Consider the following 21,490-nt stretch of genomic DNA (forward strand, 5'->3'; position numbering starts at 1 on the left):
TGAAATCTGAAGGTTAATTTGTCTGGTATCACTTTTTTAGGTACAAGATGCAAGGCAATTTTAAATATGTAGAGTTTCTCATCTTTCAATATAAGCTTTCTACTTCTTCCCAAATGTATTAGGACCCACATTTCAAACAACTGAAGCGTGAAGCCTGGTATGAATTCTGTGCCTGGGATGGTTGCATAACTGTCATCATTACTGGTTATTGTTCCTGACATCATTAATGACAACTCCTCTTCCTTATTTTTAAATGTAATGGTGAACATTTGTTCAGTGTCTTCAGGAACTGTCTGTATTCTCCTATACAGATAATCCTGTTCTGAAGTAATTGTCTCATGCTTTTGAAGTTTACTTTGACCTTCAAAATGCCATACGTCGGCTGCCTTTCATATTTGTGGATGGACATGTTATTTTAAGAACATTTTTTTTAAATGTTGCAAATGTATACACTAACCCAAACTTCAGGTATTGATTTCAATGAAAGTACATGGCTAACTTTGAATGTAATATGAAAATAATGATAAATACTTATGTGTTAGGTATGTTCCCTATTGTGTAAAGCCAGCGTGCAACTGTTATAACAAATAAAAGGTTGCAAACAGCATTATGGTTATTATGGTCCCTGCAGGAAATAATTAGCTGCAGTTCTGATCAAACAGTCCCAATGAACAAGAATCAATTTTGTATCAACATACATTAAGGGATATGTTACAATTGCGTGAGATTGGGATTCGGCGTGCATTTAGGCACTGAATAATCATCAAAGTAACTATGTAAAATAATTTGAGCATCAATTTTAGATTATACTACAATAAGGCTTTCTGGTCCATATTTAAAAATAATTAGGACAATAAATACTAAATATTTTTGGGGAGGAAAAACAAGCAAGGAACATTTTTTTGAGTGAAAGTATGTTCCTCATCGAGGTACCTGGGCATGTTTTAAATATATCCTACATAAAGTCATGACTGGACAGGACATCTCAGTTGCAATGGAAGTTTGTTTTGAACTGAAAGCTTCAACTGCTCTCTGCTTGTTTTGGGTTTTGCTCTGCTTTAAAAAGGCCAGTGAGTCCCCCAATCAATCAATCTCTATCATAAAAACATTTCCACATATAAATAAATAAATACATAGACCACATACACAGACACATACAATCTTCCAAGGGAGACTGCCTAGAAGCAGAACACATTTCTTTAAATATAGCTATTAGGAGGAGTGGTAGAATCTCCGGGGGGCAGAGTCAAAAGAGGAATCAGCCTAGAACAGTGATGGTGAACCTATGACACGGGTGCCACAGGTGGCACGCGGAGCCATATCTGCTGGCACGTGAGCCATTACCCTAGCTCAGCTCCAACATGCATGTGCCAGCCAGCTGATTTTCAGCTCACCCGGAGGCTCTGGGAGGGCATTTTCGGTTTCCAGAGAGTCTCCGGGAGGATGGGGAGGGAATTTTTGCCTCTGGAGCCTGTAAAGTAAAGAGGACTCCATTGTTTAAAACTTTTTATTAAGAAATGTACCCAAGTGTGTGTGTGTGTGTGTGTGTGTGTGTGTGTGTGTGTACACACATGTGCATGCAAAATATATAATAATGCAGAAATATGCATGCAGATAGAGACACTCACAAAACATACATACAATCAAAGGGACTGTATATACAGCTATAAGTGCACAAACAGGGCCTATTCCTCCATAGCTGTGCAAAGTCATACTTCAAATAAATTTTAGTTTTAGATGTCACTGTTGGCCTTAAAAAGGCATTGTTAGCCTATCTTACTTGCTCCTGTCATAACTGTTTTAAAATTCTAAACGCAACCACAGGAAACTCTTGGACTCACCAAACTCTCCCCTTTTTTGTCAGTTGATTAACACCTAATTAAAAAATGGATTAAAGTTGTTAAGTTGAGTGGGCAAGCACTTCTTCAGAACTGTGTTGCAGCTTTTCATTCAGTCCTGGGTTCAAAATAATGTGATACAGGAAGCGTCCTAAAGCATGTCTCTTGTGTTTCGGATAGCACAGCAAAGGACCATGCTGAAAACCATGCCAAAGATCTGAAAAATGAGAGCATTATTTTAAAGGATGAAACATTTGTCACATATGAGCAATGCTTCAGAAAATCTGAGTGATTGTTCTTTGGAATGGTTCACTAGACATCTTGGATACTTCAAGGTCATAATATGATATCAAGTGTTTTGTAAAGGGTTTCCCCCCCTCACTTCTCAGGGGAAAAAAAATCAACTCTCGAGGAATCAATCTGATTTTCTATTTTATGATTATGTTCCCAGCCAGGCCCATATGAATTATTCTGACTGACAAATAAAACTCTGGGGGTTCTTGATGCTCTGTGAACTTGGTTGTTTTGTTGAAGACATTTTATTACCAAAAAAGGTAACATCATCAGTGCTATGAGCGATTTTGCTTTAACGTCTGACCCCCTATCCTGGAACTCTTAATGGTCAGTGGCCATGTATGATTAAATACATGAAATAATGAAGTGCTATAAATATGGAAGATTAAACCTTGAAGAAAGCCCTTTTACTGCCAAGATCCTGATCTTGATTGTATGGGACCAATTCAGATCCATAGAAAAGGAACAAGATTGCATATTTTAATTTATAACTTGGCGCATTCATATTCTCATTTTGATAAAAACCCAAGAGATACAAATATGAAAAAAGGTCTAAAATCCTATAAACATACTGCATACCTAGATTACAGATATTTTTTTTGCTTCATTTGTCACAGCCAAAAAAATCAACATTTTACAAACAAATGAGCCGGGGTGGCGCAGCTGGTAGAGTGCTGTACTGCAGGCCACTGAAGCTGACTGTAGATCTTTAGGTCAGCAGTTCAAATCTCCTCACCGGCTCAAGGTTGACTCAGCCTTCCATCCTTCTGAGGTGGGTAAAATGAGGACCCGGATTGTGGGGGCAATATGCTGGCTCTGTTAAAAAGTGCTATTGCTAACATGTTATATGCCGTCCTGAGTCTAAGGAGAAGGGCGGCATAAGAATCAAATTAAGTAAGTAAGTAAGTAAGTAAGTAAGTAAGTAAGTAAGTAAGTAAGTAAGTAAGTAAGTAAGTAAATAAATAAATAAATATAGTGTTTGTCTCTGTCAAAACTATAGGGTTGTCAAAAAACAGCTTAAGAGATTCTTCATGATTCACTGTAATTGAATATTCATTACTAGAAACAAACCAAAAATATTTTGTGAACTATATCTAGCAATAACATATTCCGAGAGTAATCAATCTGCTCTACTTTCTGCATAGATTTCTGTGTAGAGCAGCATTTGAAAAGATATGTCCAGTTAATGCCTTCTCCGAAATATTCTGTTCTGGCTTTTATTATTTTTATTTTAGTATCAAATTTATGGACTCACTCAAAATAACTTATTGGGGGATAGGAGGAAGATATACCTTACAGTCACAATAATTTTACAGTCTAGCCTGTGTTGACAAATTGTTTTCAAGAAACACTCAACGTAACACATGGGAATAAAAAAAATGGCAGAGCTTCAATAGCTGTGATATTTTCTGTATACAAAGTCTATGGGGATAATGTTTAAAAAACCCCAGCACAACTTATAATGCCCTTATTACATCACATTAATCACATCTTTGCAGTAATTGTTTCTCTATATTATTCAACGCCTAGAAAAGAGGTAGTTTTCTAAGTGGCAGTGGGGTCCTTTGCCCCTCATAGTGATATAACAATGCCTGTGACTCAGCCAAGATGGAACCTACCAGAAAGTCCAGAAAAACATTGGACATGAGATTATCTCCTCTTGTACTGTACATACCATACAACTCTATGAATGGTGTGCATGTGCATGATTGTGACTGCCTTTTAAAATAACCTTTTAATGGGGTTTTAGTTTTAGATGTTTTAGTTTTAGATAATGTTCAACTTCTTCGTTTTGTATCTATTTATATTTATTTATTTATTTATTTATTGGATTTGTATGCTGCCCCTCTCCGGAGACTTGGAGCGGCTAACAGCAACAATAAAACAGTGTACAATAGTAATCTAATAGTAAAAACGATTAAAAACCCATGCCTGACGGCAGAGGTGGGTTACATACCATGCATAGAATTGTAAAAGCCTAGGGGGAAAGAGGATCTCAATTCCCCCATGCCTGACGGCAGAGGTGGGTTTTAAGTAGCTTATGAAAGGCAAGGAGGGTGGGGGCAATTCTAATCTCTGGGGGGAGTTGGTTCCAGAGGGCCGGGGCCGCCACAGAGAAGGCTCTTCCCCTGGGCCCCGCCAAGCGACATTGTTTAGTTGACGGGACCCGGAGAAGATCCACTCTGTGGGACCTAACTGGTCGCTGGGATTCGTGCAGCAGAAGGCGGTCCCTGAGATAATCTGGTCCGGTGCCATGAAGGGCTTTATAGGTCATAACCAACACTTTGAATTGTGATCGGAAACTGATCGGCAACCAATGCAGACTGCGGAGTGTTGGTGTAACATGGGCATATTTGGGAAAGCCCATGATTGCTCTCGCAGCTGCATTCTGCACGATCTGAAGTTTCTGAACATTTTTCAAAGGTAGCCCCATGTAGAGAGCGTTACAGTAGTCGAGCCTCGAGGTGATGAGGGCATGAGTGACTGAGCAGTGACTCCTGGTCCAAGTAGGGTCACAACTGGTGCACAAGGCGAACCTGGCGAACGCCCCCCTCGCCACAGTTGAAAGATGTTTCTCTAATGTGAGCTGTGGATCGAGGAGGACACCCAAGTTGTGAACCTTCTCTGAGGGGGGGGCAGTGATTCTCCCCCCAGGGTAATGGATGGACAAATGGAATTGTCCTTGGGAGGCAAGACCCACAGCCACTCCGTCTTGTCTGGGTTGAGCTTGAGTTTGTTGACACTCATCCAGGCCCCAACATCCTCCAGGCACTGGCACATCACTTCCACTGCTTCGTTGGCTGGACATATTGTATTTTTATTATTGTAAGCTGCCCTAAGTCCTTCGGTATTGGGCAGCATAGAAGTTGAATAAACAAACAAACAAACAAACAGTCTCACTATTGGCTCTATTCTGGAACTCTGACACTATTATTAAACAGTTTGTTGTTTGTCCCCAAGTCATGATTTGGGGATAGTATTGTGACTACAGTGGACAAGGAATCTTACATCTTGCATAGCTTCTAGAGCAGTATTTTTCACGCTCAGCAACTTTAAGATGAGTGGACTTCCTCCCCCTGAATTCCCCCAATCAGCAGGTCAGCTGAGGTCCAAGCAAGGGATGCTTACAGTGATACTCTCTTCTCTCCAGCAATCTGCTATAATTTCAATGGTTTGGAAAGATTTCGGGTTTGTGTAAATACAATGCTGTTGTTGTTGTTGATGATGATGAAAACAATAGTCAATACAGTCAGAATTACTTACTGTGATTCCAGCAATTGCAATCCCAACGATGCCAAGTAAATGAAGATTTGAGTTAATGAGACTCTCTATTTCAGTCAGGCAGTTCTGTTGAAGACATGAAAAACATTAAAATCTTCAATCCTTTCCTAAATATACTAATATGAATTCTAAACAACTACCTCTACCTGTGTCAGATACGAACTTAATTCATTCTGTGACCAGGTTCTTAAGTAGAAAAGTTTGTAAGAAGAAGCAATTTTTCCCATAGGAATCAATGTAAAAGCAAATAATGTGTGCGATTGGGGAAACCACAGGGAGGATGGAGACCCTGTTTCCTCCCAGGAGATTCCTAGAGAGGCCCCACGGAGGCTTCTCCCCACCTTTTCCAGCCCTGTTTTCTCCCAGAAGATTCCTAGAGAGGCCCCACGGAGGCTTCTCCCTGCCTTTTCTGGTTACAGTTTTGGAGGCTCGGGTTTGTAAGTAGAAAATGGTTCTTGAGAAGAGGCAAAAAAATCTTGAACACCTGGTTCTTATCTAGAAAAGTTCGTAAGTAGAGGCGTTCTTAGGTAGAAGTACCACTGTATGTGTTTTTTAAACAAATCCAGCACCTTTTCCATTTTTTTTCTTTCTCCAATTCTAAGGATGCTAGAACATTCTTTCTACTCCAATTTCTTCTATATTTTGCTAACAATAATAATTTAATCAGTGCCCTGGGAACAGCCATCACTGTTTATGGCTGTATCTTTTGTTCCACCCTTCCTTCATTGCCTTTGCTATAGCTGCAGTGCAAATCCTGAACTGCCAATTATATGAGGAGGGATTCATTAAGAAGATGCACAACTGCAAGACATTTGAATTTGTGTAGAATCATAAATACTTAGCAGTTTTGTCAGGTCAGGATCTCATGCCATTCTCCTACTCTATGGGAATACTTGGTCCTCACTTCATGTGTAATTTCATTAAATATATACTCTTTATTTAAATCAATGCAGTTTGTGAAAACTATATCCAAAAGTTGGTTTAATGTAAGGATTTTTCCCAATGAAAAGAGATTGATAACATACATATACACAAAAATGGGGAAAAAAACTGAAATCCTTATAAAGGATGGTTTATAAAGTTGGAATTTGTGGAAATGGCAAACTTGACCTGTTTGATCAACAGTGAGATAAATATTTTTAATAAAGATTGGAAACCTATTATGCACTTTTTAAAACTGAAAATGAAAAATAAAAAGAAGTGAGTTACTAATACTTGTTATAGAAGGAAAGTTTCTCTGGCAGAACAAGTAATTTAAAAAAAAAAAGTTATGCTAAGATGTTTCATTTTATGGCAACCAGGAAATGGTAATGACCAGTTATGACATCCCAGGAGGTTGCAAGCAAATTGGAAGGGCTGAAGAAACACGTTGGTTGCAATAAATGATGCTTTCTTTCTTTTGCAGTCTTCTTCAGATATATCAATGTGTGTATAATTGGCAAAGCAAACAAACTGCTTAGAAGTCATCTTGCTGGCATCCTACTTTGGTGCCAAATGGCTCCTGTCCAGGTCATCTCCTCTGGCTCCAGGGATGATATTCCCACCATGTCTTACCCCATTCCTGGGTTATTTTTGTCACTGTCAGAGTGCTATGACAGAATAGACGCACTTACTTTAGATGGTCCAATATCTTTTGGACAGGTGGGTTTTACTGGAACATCACTGTCTTTCCCACAGCATTGAAGCTGGAGGGAGAGAGATAATATATTACAAATCTTTCAAAAATAATCGTTTTCAAATGATTCAGAAAACCCAAAATATATTATTCAGAATTCATACTTATTGCAAAGTATAACATATATTAATAAGTTCAATCCAATTTGGAAAGGAATCAACTTCAAGTCTGTGTGATTATGGATATTAGAGCTGTCTGGGTCTGGAGATATTCCACCTTTAACCTTAGATAGCATAGCAATTTTCCATTCGAGACATGTATGCAATTTAAGGGATCCTCCAGGACTCATAGCTCCTACCTATTGAATAAGCGGCTGCAATGGCCAGGGAAACCTTTGCACAGCATCATCTGGGGTGCCAATTGTGCCCTTTCCTGGAGGTCCTCCTGACAGTTATATAAGCTCTAATTATCTTATGGCTTGATTTCTGTGACATGTTGTACATGAGGCTGCACTTGAAGAACACTTCGAAGTTTTAGCAAGTCCAGCATGAAACAAATGTCCTCTAGAGCAGTGTTTTTCAACCAGTGTGCCGTGGCACATTAGTGTGCCGCGAGACATGGACAGGTGTGCCGTGAAGCTCAGCAAGAGAGAGAAAGAGAGAAAGAGAGAGAGAAAGAAAAGAGAGAGAGAAAGAAAGAGAGAGAAAGAAAGAAAGCAAGAGAGAAAGAGAGAGAAAAAGAAAGCAAGAGAGAGAGAAAGCAAGAGAGAAAGAGAGAGAGAGAGAGAGAGAGAAAGAAAGCAAGAGAGAGAGAAAGGCAGGGAAAGAGGGAGAGATAGAAAGAGAGCAAAAAAAGAGGAAGGAAGGGAGAAAGAAAGGGATGGACAGAGAGGGGAAGGAAGGAAGAGAGAGAAAGAGGGAGAGAAATAGAGCAAAAGGGAGGAAGAGAGAGATTTTTTTTGTCTACACTTTTTTTAGCCCCCCCACTCCCCCCTGCTCAATGTGTCCCATGATTTTGTATATGTAAAAAATGTGCCGCAGCTCAAAAAAGGTTGAAAACCACTGCTCTAGAGTTCTGTTGGTATTGTGAACATTTATTTGCTTCTCCATAAAGACATAGATTTTTAAAAGCAAGCTGATAAGATTCCCCTTCAATCCCCCTGCCTCCAGTTGTTTCTTATTTGTGATGTAGCTTTGCTAATTTAAAGTTCAGTCACTTCTGGTAGCGTTTGAATCATGAGCTAACCAGCATCTGATAGCCAAGAGAGGAATGGTATGCACAAACAATCAAAAACTTGTTAAAGTACAGAGATGACCTTCAACACAGGCCTGCCCAGGAAATGTGCTCTACATTAGCCAACATAATAGAGGAACATTCAACACTGTCTGTGACAAGGACGGGGCTCCCAACAGCTGAAAGAACATGAATTTCTGCATTCACATTCTTCAAGTGAATGTTACTGTTTCTTGGTTTCTTGTTTTAAATCTGTGAATATATCATGTAAGTTAAACTTTGCAGTTAAAAGTTATTATTTTGGTCTATTTTAATTAAAAAAAAATATCTACCTCATATTTGTGGATCTGTTATTTTTGAATCCATTGACCTGCTAACCTAAAAAAGCAACATGCTAATTTAAATTTTATGGCACTGGAAATAAAATAATTGGTGTTTTTTCCTGAATATTAGCTGCTGAGTCCAGTGTTATGCAGCAGAATCAGGTTGAATTGGATTAAGTTCAGTTTCTAATAGTCTCTTAAGAACTCAAGCTCAGCCAAGCATACAAAATAAACAAACTATGGGCTCCTTTGGGCCCTCCCTAAGTCTTGTCCCCGGACTTACATACTTACTACAACTAATTAAGAGGGATCAGTAAATGGTCACACGTGTGGTAAGAAGTTATTCTAAACTTGGTACCGTATTATAGCTGTTTCTGTGGTTAATAAGACTGAAACCTACCAAGGAAATGAGGCATAGATCAACTGACAAGATAAATGATTCACTGGGTGTAAAGAAAGACACATATTTAAGACCCAGATAAGTACTTGAGTTCTGATATCCAATTAATCCATTGGATAGATTTGAAAATGCTGATCAAGTCTTTTATGTGTGCTCTTTAAAAATATGACTACATTTAATATATTATTTTAATACTTTTCTGCTGTACCCCATACATCTCATTTCTTGTGAGATGGGTGATCTTATAATTTTGATCTCTCTCTTTCTCTCTCTTCTCTCTTCTATATGGCTGTCTGTCTATTCCATCCTCTGTACCCTCTGGAGCTCAAGGCACCTTACATGGAACCACCTTTCATTTTTTTTGGTCAGTATTACCTTATTTGTTTGGTTTATATTTTCTCAAATCTGGAGGAGTCCAGATTTTACCTGCACAACAATAACCTGCTTTAAGTGTTTACTGGCCCTCAGTTTCTAATCTGAAAATAGCCCTGCACCCCAAACCTCCTAGTTCCACATAAATACCATATTCTGCCGCACGAATCCCAGTGGCCGATAAAGTCCCACAGAGTTGGCCTTCTCTGGGTCCCGTTGACTAAACAATGTCATCTGGCGGGCCCCAGGGGAAGAGCCTTCTCTGTGGTGGCCCCGGCCCTCTGGAATCAACTCCACCCAGATATTAGAACTGCCCCCACTCTCCTTGTCTTTCGTAAATTGCTTAAGACCCACCTATATTGCCAGGCATCGGGGAATTGAGACATTTCCCCCAGGCTTATATAGTTTTATGTATGGTATTGCTTATGTTGTATGGTTTTTAAATGATGCTGATCTTTATAATAAGTTAAGAATCCACAAAAGGGACTGAAAAAACAGATGCCACACGGAATCTTGCTTGATTTCAATAAGAATAAAATTTCCAGAAGAAGGGGAAAGACAAACATTATATAACCCGAATCATTGGATTCATTGTCTAATCATGGTATTCTGAAACCATCTAAAGGCAACATTGGTGAACAAAGTTTCTGAATTCTTATTACTCACCGCATCATGAAATTTGATGAGTGTTTTGTTTTTGCTTTGATCGCTGATGTAGTTTTCATAAGCTTTGTCATAGATAACTTGGACTTCCTTGACAGCCTGCAGAAATAACAACCACAGCAATTTATTTATTTACTTACCTATTTATTTACTTACTTATATCGATGCTGCCCAATTCCTGAAGGATGCTGGGCAGCTATTAGATATGAAGGAAAGTGAAGAAACCAGCAGAATTTCAGTAACAGGAAACCCATGCTTTTCCTCCAGTCCTCTGGTTATTCTACCACTTGAGAATGTGCAACAAAGGGGGCTGCACTTAAGGTAGAAAGTTTTACAGAGAGACATGAAGGTTGAACCTGTAGCAATTTGGGAGCACAAGAAAGCAACCTCTAGGCTTCAGCTGGGATGCAATGTGACTGATGGATGGGGCATAGCTAACAGGATGCAAAAGGAAATTGTCTGGGCAGGTTGGGCAATAAAAAACTTTGCTACACCAATGACAGAATATGCAGTTAGGAAATACCATACCTGCAAATTAGCCTAGGAAGTAAAGAAAAATGTTCTTCAGAGAAAGCAGTTAAAAACTCTTTCTGTATATTTGCCAAGACACACCCATGAAATCACTAGGGGTTGTGCATAATTTTAAAGAGATTTTACTCTTTTAAACTATTTTTCAGTTTAAGATATTTACGGTAGAACATAATAAGCATTTCTCTTACCATTTCTTTGCCCAGAAAAGCAAAAACTCCTGCAGCAATTTCAGCAGCAAAAATCACCAACAAGCAAGAAAAAAACTACAAAAGAATGAAGATAAAATTACAGATTAAACTTTTGTGGAAACTTGAATGCAACATGTAAATCCATATCTGGAAATTATAAATACAGTGGTACCTCAAGATACGAACCCCTCGTCTTACGAACAACTCGTGATACGAACCCGGGGTTCAGAAAAATTTTGCCTCTTCTTACGAACTTTTTTCGAGTTACGAACCGGCGTTCGGAGACTGCTGGGAAGCCGCACGGCTGTTTTAAAAGGTGACAGCCGGGCGGCGGGGCTTCCCAGAAGCCTCCCGAACGCCGGTTCGTAACTCGAACAAAGTTCATAAGAAGAGGCAAAATTTTTCTGAACCCCGGGTTCGGTTTGGGAGGTTGCTGGGAAGCCCCCCAGCCCGGCTGTCACCTTTTAAAACAGCCGCGCCGCTTCCCAGCTGTCTCCCGAAGCCGAACGCGGAAGTTCGGCTTTGGCGTTCGGCTTCAGGAGACAGCTGGGAAGCGGCGCGGCTGTTTTAAAAGGTCGCAGCCGGCCTGGGGGGCTTCCCAGCACCCCCCAGAACCCCGAACCCGGGTTCAGGGGGGTGCTGGGAAGCCCCCCAGGCCGGATGCGACCTTTTAAAACAGCCGCGCCGCTTCCCACCTGTCTCCTGAAGCCGAATGCGGAAGTTTGGCTTTGCCGTTCGGCTTCAGGAGACAGATGGGAAGCGGCGCGGCTCTTTTAAAAGGTTGCAGCTGGCCTGGGGGGCTTCCCAGCACCCCCCCGAACCCCGGGTTCAGGGGGGTGCTGGGAAGCCCCCCAGGCTGGCTGTCACCTTTTAAAACAGCCGCGCGGCTTCCCAGCAGTCGCCGAAAGCCGTTTTTTGCGGGGGTTTTTTTGGTTGCACGGATTAATTGACTTTACATTGTTTCCTATGGGAAACAATGTTTCGTCTTACGAACCTTTCGTCTTACGAACCTCCTCCTTGCACCAATTAAGTTCGTATCATGAGGTATTACTGTAGTAGTTTTAATAACAGAAATACTCTACCTAGGACAAAATTAATGATGCAAAAAGGGAAGGTTCTAGCTCAACTTTTCTTAAATTAGAATAATTTCGCACTTTAAGGAAAGGATGGGATAAAGAAATATCAAAGAAGTATTTTTAACACTGCAACATATCCAAAGCTTTTGCAACAGAATTCTGTTTATGCTTTGCTGAAGCGGTAAATCTCACAACATTGAAAGATGCTGATTTCTAATAAACAAATACAGAATTGCTAATTAATGCATCATGAATTCTTATAACTACTTAGATACAAATATGTCCTGATTAAGGCTTAAGGGTCATTATGGGTAGATAATAAAGTTACTGGATTTATACAAAGGTTTTACACGATCCACCTTCCTCTTTCAATGTACCACAGATTGATTTAAATACAGGTATTGTATTTATATTGTATTGTATAAATTGTAATTTATTTAACTGGATATGATGTTAGACCCACACACTATATAAAAAAGTCTCTTTTCCTTTTATAGAAACATAGAAACATAGAAGACTGACAGCAGAAAAAGATCTCATGATCCATTTAGTCTGCCCTATATACTATTTTCTGTATTTTATCTTAGGATGGATATATGTTTATCCCAGGCATGTTTAAACTCAGTTACTGTGGATTTACCAACCACGCTTGCTGGAAGTTTGTTCCAAGGATCTACTACTCTTTCAGTAAAGTAATATTTTCTCATGTTGCTTTTGATCTTTCCCCCAGCTAACTTCAGATTGTGTCTCCTTGTTCTTGTGTTCACTTTCCTATTAAAAACACTTCCCTTCTGAACCTTATTTAACCCTTTGACATATTTTAAATGTTTCGATCATGTCCCCCCTTTTTCTTCTGTCCTCCAGACTATACAGATTGAGTTCATTAAGTCTTTCCTGATACGTTTTATGCTTAAGACCTTCCACCATTCTTGTAGCCCGTCTTTGGACCCATTCAATTTTGTCAACATCTTTTTGTAGGTGAGGTCTCCAGAACTGAACACAGTATTCCAAATGTGGTCTCACCAGCGCTCTATATAGCGGGATCACAATCTCCCTCTTCCTGCTTGTTATACCTTTATTTATTTATTTATTAATCAGATTTGTATGCCGCCCCTCTCCGCAGACTCGGGGCGGCTCACAGCAATAATAATACAATGTAAACAAATCCAATATTTAAGTTTAAGTTAATTTAAAACCCCAATTTAAAAAACAATCATACATACTAACATACCATGCATAAATTTTATAAGCCTAGGGGGAGGGAAAGTCTCAATTCCCCCATGCCTGACAACAGAGGTGGGTTTTAAGGAGCTTACGAAAGGCAAGGAGGGTGGGGGCAACTCTGATATCTGGGGGGAGTTAGCTATGCAGCCAAGCATCCTACTTGCTTTTCCTACCACCCGACCACACTGCTCACCCATTTTGAGACTGTCAGAAATCACTACCCCTAAATCCTTCTCTTCTGAAGTTTTTGCTAACACAGAACTGCCAATACAATACTCAGATTGAGGATTCCTTTTCCCCAAGTGCATTATTTTACATTTGGAAACATTAAACTGCAGTTTCCATTGCTTTGACCATTTATCTAGTAAAGCTAAATCATTTACCATATTACAGACGCCTCCAGGAATATCAACCCTATGCCAGCTTTGAACTGCTCTTGGTTATGTCAGGAATAGATCTGTTTTTAGTTGACAGTTTGATATTTGAATGTAAAAACATGATTTCCTTGATTTGGACTTGGAATAAAGCAAAATACACATACTTTAGCAAAGGGATTTTAACTGATGTTTGACAGTGATTTTGCATTTGAAAAAGACCTCAGATCACCTGCCCATTACTTACTGCTCCCAGCAGGCACTGAGACTCTCGTGCTGCTCCACAGCATCCAAAAAATCCTACTGCCATCATCAGCACTCCTGCTCCTATCAGTACATACAGTCCTGTAAGGAAAGACAGAATGATCATATTATTTACAAACTCCCATGAGTTAGCTGGGAATCAGATAGCACTTTTGTCACTATGGATAACCCACAAGTCCTGGTTTCCTGTAAATAAATCATTCTAAGCTACACAGTCACACTGACCACCAGGAAGCACCATGTGACAAGTTTCTCCTTTATTGGGACTTTTCAGATGTAGTTGCCAAATTCTGTGGAGTTCAATTGAGTGGTAGCGCTGGTGGTGGGAGGCTCCACCTATTGCATGCGCAAAAGCATCACGCCCAAGCACGAGAACTGGTAGTAAAGAGTTTTACAACCCACTATTGGTTCAAACCCTCAACTGGGAACTGAATGCATGAACCTTTGCACTTTAGAAGACTACATGCAGTATGTTGGCTTTAGGAACTACTCACATCTTGGTGCTCAGTGATAGCAATATCTAGAGGTTGTCAAGATGTATATCTAATTTATCTATCTGGAGCAGAGAAATACATGGGGACATGTTAGAATGTAGCATTTGTATCTAAAACTGTTATCGTTCTCACCCAACAGAACTGAGATAGTCCTTTAACCATCTCTTCATTTACAACTGTTTGTAGTTATAATGGTAATGAAAAATAATTTTACAAATAATTCTTGCAGGTATGACCTTTACAGGTCTGCAAAGCAAAGGAAAGCTGAAGTAAGATCAAAGGAACAGTACAAGATTTTACTTGGTGACTATTTTGCTTAACAACCAACTGGCCAGCCCCAGCCCCAAGTGTTATTAAAGAACTACCTTTATAGATATTTAAAGGTATCCACAATTGTGATAGATACTTGATTAGTTAAAAAAAATTAAAAGCACATTACAATATTCTAGATCAATTGCATTGCTGTTGTGTTTTTAATTAAATAATTCTTGTAGCATCAGGGGTATCTTAACTCCTGAAATAACTGAACAGAAAACAATCAAACCACTCTTTGCTGCATGGTTTGATGAAATAAGAGAGAAAGTAAAATTTAATAGATAGCAATATTTTTTTATGATGGCCAAATAGAAATAAATAACTTCCTAAAATTCCAGAATTATAGACACAAGAGTTGGGTGAATGATTTCTCTAAGGAAAGAATAAATTTTCCAAGAATTTCTCTCCTTCAACAGGATGATTGAATCAGGATGTGTCTTCGTGATGTCTTGTTTTGGGATTTCTTCAAAGCACGGAGAACTAGGGAAGGACAGGAGAGTGAAGGAGAGTGAAAGACACGACACCCAGATATGCCTCTAAGCTACCTTCATAATTCATGAACACTGCTCTGTATCCTTAAAATTTATCTACATTGCTCTTTCCTGCAACTCAAGAAAATATGGCTATGAAAAAAATACGGCTGCTTCATATTCTTGCTGAGTAATATATAAAATACAGTATAGCTAAGAATAACCCACTGAATTATTTTTGTAGTTTTGGCTTCCATCTTTACACTTTATTTAATGCTCCCACTTGAGTAGAAGTACAGATCTTAATTTTTGCCTCCAGCTTCTTTTGCCAAAGATTATGTTATTTAGACTATTCAAATATATTTTCTCAGAATTTTACCCGATGAAAAAATGTCGAGGAATGTTTTTACAAATACCTAAACAATGTCGTCTGGCGGGACCCGGGGGAACAGCTTCTCTGTGGTGGCTCCGACCCTCTGGAACCAGCTCCCCCCAGAGATTAGGATTGCCCCCACCCTCCTTGCCTTTTGGAAACTCCTTAAAACCCACCTCTGCCATCAGGCATGGGGGAATTGAAACATCTCCCCCTTGCCCATGTAGTTTTTGTGTATGATTTGATTGTGTGCTTGTTTTTTATATATTGGGGTTCTTTTGGATTTTTTAACTTAAAACTGTAATTTAGATTGCGAAATATTAGATTTGTTACTATGTTTTGTTTACCATTGTTGTGAGCCGCCCCGAGTCTACGGAGAGGGGCAGCATATAAATCCAATAAATCTAATCTAATCTAGAAAGGATGTTAATTCCACAACATGTCCCAGAAGTTAGTTCTTGACAAACCAATTTACTGAATAATTATACATCACCCAGAAATGGTTTTTTTTGTGAGACCGGCAGCCATTATAAATTTGATTAATAAATTAATTAATCAAGAGAGAGAAAATATAACAAGTTTTTTAAAAAAAGGAGAAATATTCAAGATAGTTCAGAGACTATATAAACTAGATAATGGTTCAAAATCTATCTTACAATAAAAAGTTAGAAAAAATTATTTGGAATAGAGCAATGGTTCCCTCTATATATGTTCTGAGTAATCAAAGTGAGATAATGGATAGGCCCCAAACACTTCTTCCTAATAAGCTTAGTATTAAATATTTCTGACATATAAAAGTAAAGCAAGCATTAAGTACTTACAAGAGTACAACTTATGGTCTTGGAAATGCATTATGATTAATAATTAACTCATTTGAAATGAACATCTTCATCCAAAATTTTAGGAATTGAATGGTATAGCAACCTGCTTTAGGAAATATAATATACTGAATATCACTGAATTCACTTGTTCAAAAGGATAATGCGATAAATCACATTGAATAGAAATATGAAGATAGAGTTGACTTGGGAGTACAAAGATTGAAAGGTGGGTGATACCTTAAAATACTGTACTTTTTGCAGTTGGAATTGAAATAGATGCAATGCTCCATTGCTACACAAGAGGGTGCAATATACTAACTCTTTAAGAGGTTATATATATATATATATATATATATATATATTATTATAAATTAATTTGTTAAAAACACACCATTGTTTCAAGGAATAAACCTGCTGCCATAACACAGAGAATTAATTTTGATCCTACATTATGCATAAATTAAATAGAATTATTCTGAAAGTGTAAACTAGAGACCCTTATTAACTAATCCTTGCAATCTGGTGCAATCTTTAAAGCCACCTTAAAGGATAAGCTTACTCTAATCTTTGTTATATGTATACCTTGCTATTTTTCAGAAAGTTCTGATCTTTGCAGAAATCAGATTTTTCAAGATGGTTTTATCTCTTATCCTCTTTTTCTGCCAATTACTCTGTAGAATCAATGGTGCAAGCTATAATTACATATTCTCTCTTCCAAATACAATTGAACATTACCAGAGACACAACAATATGTGAATAATTTGACAAGACTTTTTTTTTTTAAAAAATTATTTAGTTATTTAAAATATGATGAATCTTGAACAAGAATCATGGGTGCTGCTTTTGAAGGTCATAGATATTTTTGGTGCAGGCATTACAACAGTCCCTCTGACAGAATGCATTTTAAGTATAAATGTTGGGGGTTAGGGGTTGACACTACTGAGTCAGGTAATGAGTTCCATGCTTCGACAACTCGGGTGCTGAAGTCATATTTTTTACAGTCAAGTTTGGAGCGGTTAATATTAAGTTTGAATCTGTTGCGTGCTCTTGTGTTGTTGCGATTGAAGCTGAAGTAGTCATTGACAGGTAGAACGTTGAAGCATATGATCTTGTGGGCAATGCTTAGATCGTGTTTTAGGCGACATAGTTCTAAGCTTTCTAGACCTAGGATTGATAGTCTGCTTTTGTAGGGTATTCTGTTTCGAGTGGAGGAGTGAAGGGCTCTTCTTGACCTCTCCAGGTTCCTTAGAGGTCAGTAAGGGGCGTGCATAAGTGCACCAGTGTGCCTTCCGTCCCCTGTCCAATTGTCTCTCCTTATCTCATTGATCTTTTCTTCCTTTCAAATATGTTCACCTATGCTTTTATATCTTTTCTGCTATTCTTTTCTTTATTTATATTATTACATATCTATTCTCTTCAATGTGTATTATGTATTGGACAAAATAAATAAATAAAATATACTCTGCCTTTTGCATGCTGTAAACCAGGGAACCCAAGCGGGCTGCCTTATCAGCAATTTCATTTCACTCCAACTACTTCTTGAAAGTCAACTATGGAGCATGGCACTCCTTATATGGAAGAGAGGTTCAGCTTGAAAAATCTCGCTCCTCGGCCCTTCACTGTGGCCTCTCAGAATACATAAGCTCACCATCTGTGGTTTAAATACGCTGTGAATGATAAAAACAAAATGCATGGGTCCAAAATGACTTTATCTTGTTTGAGTAATTTCTCTCATTCATATTTTCCAGATGATGTCACCATGAATGGAGGGAGGGATGCAATTCAGTACCAGGCTCTATTAGAACTTTGCGAGGCAGGGCCAAACCTGTCCAAGAATGCTAATTTGCCATTTGTTTCCTTCTCTGGAGGTAGCCCTTCGTAGAGCATCAGGCCCCTGCTCTTCCAGGAGAGAATGGTGGGAGTGAGATTCCTATTGCTTCCTGTTAGCAAGCCTGAAAAGAGAAAGCTTTAGCTAAAGTGGAAGTCTAGTTTAGTGACTTCTACAAGCGAAATGCCAACAGCTGCACCAGTGAAGGGCAGCTGGTAACCAAAACTCTGAGTGGACCAGTAGTGGGTTTCAACTACCATTGCTACCGGTTCGCTATTGGGAGTATGCATGAGGTGCTTCTATGTATGGGAAAACAGGAGTGGGTTCTAACTAAACTTGCTGCAGGCTCACTTCCTCTCACACCGTGTGGCCACACCTCAAAGTGCGCATACGCAGTGGCAAAATATCCAACCCCCCCAAAAAGCCAAAACAAAGATGGGCAGTTCCAGTAACGCAGCTTCTATGGATGCGCAGAAGGAAAAAAAACAGGGAAAAATTCTGAAATTTTTTTTTTATAGGGGAAAAAAAGATGGTCGCGCCCACAGACTGACACTGATCAAGCCGGTTTCATGACATCATTGTGTTATCATCAGTGGGTTGCTACCAGTTTGGACGAATTGGTCTGAACCCGGAGGAACCCAACCTCTGGCACAGAAGCTTCTGCGCATGTGCAGAGATGCCTGGGCAAGTGAGTGGAGCCTCCCACAACTGCTACTGCTTTGCCCAATGCGGTAGTAACCTACCACTGGAGTGGACTATTCTGCAGTAAAACATCATTCAAGGGAAGAAAAGAACTTCGATCGCAACAACACAAGAGCACGCAACCGATTCAAACTTAATATTAACCGCTCCAAACTTAACTGTAAAAAATATGACTTTAGCAACCGAGTTGTTGAAGCGTGGAACTCATTACCTGACTCAGCAATGTCAACCCCTAACCCCCAACATTTTTCCCTTAGACTATCCACGATTGACCTCGCCAGGTTCCTTAGAGGTCAGTAAGGGGCGTGCATAAGTGCACCAGTGTGCCTTCCGTCCCCTGTCCGATTGTCTCTCCTTATCTCATTTATCTTTTCTTCCTTTCAAATTTGTTCACCTATACTTTTATATCTTTTCTTCTATTCGTTTCTTTAGTTATATTACTACATATCTATTCTCTTCAATGTGTATTATGTATTGGACTAAATAAAAAAATAAAAATAAATAAACCCCCACTGTAGGGAAATCACGGTAAGGCCAAGGGATTTGCAGGGGCTGCCTTGAGCAAGGAGAACCACTAGTCATAGGTCATTGAGCAATTAAGTGTTCATACATGAAACACTTTCGATACTTACATAGATTTAATGAACTAGAAACAATTTTCTTAGGTACCTCTGCTCTGTGGCCCTTGTCATTAAGGCAAAGCTACACAATGAATCAAAAATTGTTTGATGCATGAGAATAACATTATCTGTATTTAATGTTTAATTATGTCCATATTTTAATTTAATCTGAATAGAATTAAACTTAATTTTTCATTTGCCAATTTCCTCATTTTGTGTGTGTATTCCTGGTCAAATCTTGCATGAATGTTTGTGGCTCCTTTCATGCTATTCAAGAGCTGAATGTCTCTAAGTAGGTAGCTATGGTGAGGATGCACACCCTCTGTGTGACAAACATCCTTGGAAGAACCTCTATGGTTAAATAAAGTATCCTCATGACATGACCATCTCAGTTCTATTTCCCCCCCCCAAAATTGCCTAAAAAGTAAAAAAAAAGGAAAGTTGGCTTATTTCTTCTTACTTAAGGTCAAAGCTTTTTCCCCTTTGATTTGCTCTTAGCAATAAGAGAGTCCCATCTGAGTATGGCAGAGACATCAGTTGCCTTGCAACAAGGCCAAACAATCGAGCAAGCAAGAAAAAGAGCACTTTGTATGACCATCGAAGATGAAGACCGTCTTTGTCTCAAGTGGTGAATGCAGAATTCCATCTCACTGCACTGCTTATGGGATGGTTGGAGAGGACTCTGCAGCTGCACAGGGTGTGTAGCATTGTTGGCGACAAGAACTACTATATTACAGACACAAAAGCTGGGCTTCCTTTGTTTCTTCTCCGCTTCAGAGCCCTGTCTCTAAGGTGACATGCAAACTTTCAGCTATGTTTCCACACACAATTAACCTCAGAGGAAGTTTCCCTGTTTATGCAGCTGATATCTAATTTACTTAAATCCCGCAGCGCCAATTACACCATGTCTAATGATGTAAGTCCTTCTTTGCAAAGCTAGCAACTGCAACTATTCTGGAGAGACCAGACAACAGACAACTAGATAAGGAGCTCTCTGGTTGGTTTATATACAAGCTGATTTAAAAAGCCAAGCCAAAGAAATCATAAGACATACAATATTTATTGTAGCACCTTTATAGCTGCTTGGAGACAAACAACAACATCAACACTTCCAGTGTTGTTATGTTCCATCAATAGAATATTGTTCTGTCGAGCTTTCTGGTAGAATCCTCCCCAAAATGCCCAGATACAATTTCAGACACACACATGTTTGAAAATTCAAAACAATGTTCTTTATACCGAAAAATGCAAATAAACGAAGCACTCTTTTTGTATAGCAAAGAGCACTTGTCTCCAAACAAATTGGTAATTTGTACAAGTCCCTTATCAGTTCTGTGATACTTAGCTTGCAGCTGTGAGGCAATTCACAGTCCTTATTCTTTCACAAAGTGAAACACACTTTGCTCTGGTTTAGTTTCAAAGCGGGGAAAAATCAGCAGACAAAGATCAAAGTCAGCAAAGCAGGCATGAAACACAACGATCAGATAATCCTCCACAATGGCCAAACCCACAGGCTGCTCTTTATAGCAGCCTCACTAATTACCACAGCCCCATCCAACCACTGGTGGCCTCATTTTCTTTGATAATAATCTCTCAGTTGTTGCCTATGCATCGCTTTACGCATGCGTGGCTGTATCATTAACTCTTGTTCTGAATCCAAGGAGGGGCTAGATAATTGATCTCCTTCTGAGCTGTCTGCCACACTCTCTTCCTCCCTGTCACTCATGTCTTCTTGGTCAGAGGAGCCTTCATCAGCAGATTCCACCGGGGGCAAAACAGCCCTGCAGCATGTGGATGTCTCCCCCACATCCACAGTCCTTGGGGCAGGAGCTGGGCCAGAGCTAATCACAACAGAATATAATTTGGAACGTGAAACAAACCATTTGTCTTTGTAATTTGGAGACATTTTGGAAGTTGTTCAGAGATGGGCACTGCAAGCTATTGGTTTTTTGTGGCCTCCAACTTGTCAATGTCATCATCAGTTACTATTATTAATATTTCAGTACCTGCTATCTACAGAGTCTTCAGCATCAAACCACTAATAATACATTTAATCTATTTTAATAATTTTGCAGCCAGTTTTTGGATTGAGTAACTTGACTTAATCGAAGTTTATAAAATCATGCATGGGACAGAAAAGGTGGGTAGAGAAAAATTCTTTTCTCTATCACACAATGCTAGGATGAGGGG

At 39.2% G+C, this 21,490-nt stretch overlaps 1 protein-coding gene across 2 annotated transcripts in view; it reads right to left on the minus strand.

Moving 5' to 3' along the window:
* Nucleotides 1-1,493: 1,493 nt before the first annotated feature.
* TSPAN2 (tetraspanin 2) overlaps nt 1,494-21,490 on the minus strand; it is a 61,116-nt gene continuing 41,119 nt past the window's right edge. Inside the window, exons 3-8 of one of the 2 annotated variants that reach the window (XM_070745693.1) lie at nt 13,661-13,758; nt 10,740-10,814; nt 10,024-10,119; nt 7,028-7,099; nt 5,397-5,480; nt 1,494-2,055 (exon numbers count right to left, since the gene is read on the minus strand). In XM_070745693.1, the coding sequence (XP_070601794.1) occupies nt 1,990-2,055; nt 5,397-5,480; nt 7,028-7,099; nt 10,024-10,119; nt 10,740-10,814; nt 13,661-13,758 (491 nt within the window). In that variant the 3' untranslated portion in view covers nt 1,494-1,989. The remainder of the gene's footprint in view (nt 2,056-5,396; nt 5,481-7,027; nt 7,100-10,023; nt 10,120-10,739; nt 10,815-13,660; nt 13,759-21,490) is intronic. The other variant, XM_070745694.1, reaches the window with a different exon arrangement.

This window comes from Erythrolamprus reginae, chromosome 3, assembly GCF_031021105.1.
Source record: "Erythrolamprus reginae isolate rEryReg1 chromosome 3, rEryReg1.hap1, whole genome shotgun sequence".
Classification (NCBI taxonomy): Eukaryota; Metazoa; Chordata; class Lepidosauria; order Squamata; family Dipsadidae; genus Erythrolamprus; species Erythrolamprus reginae.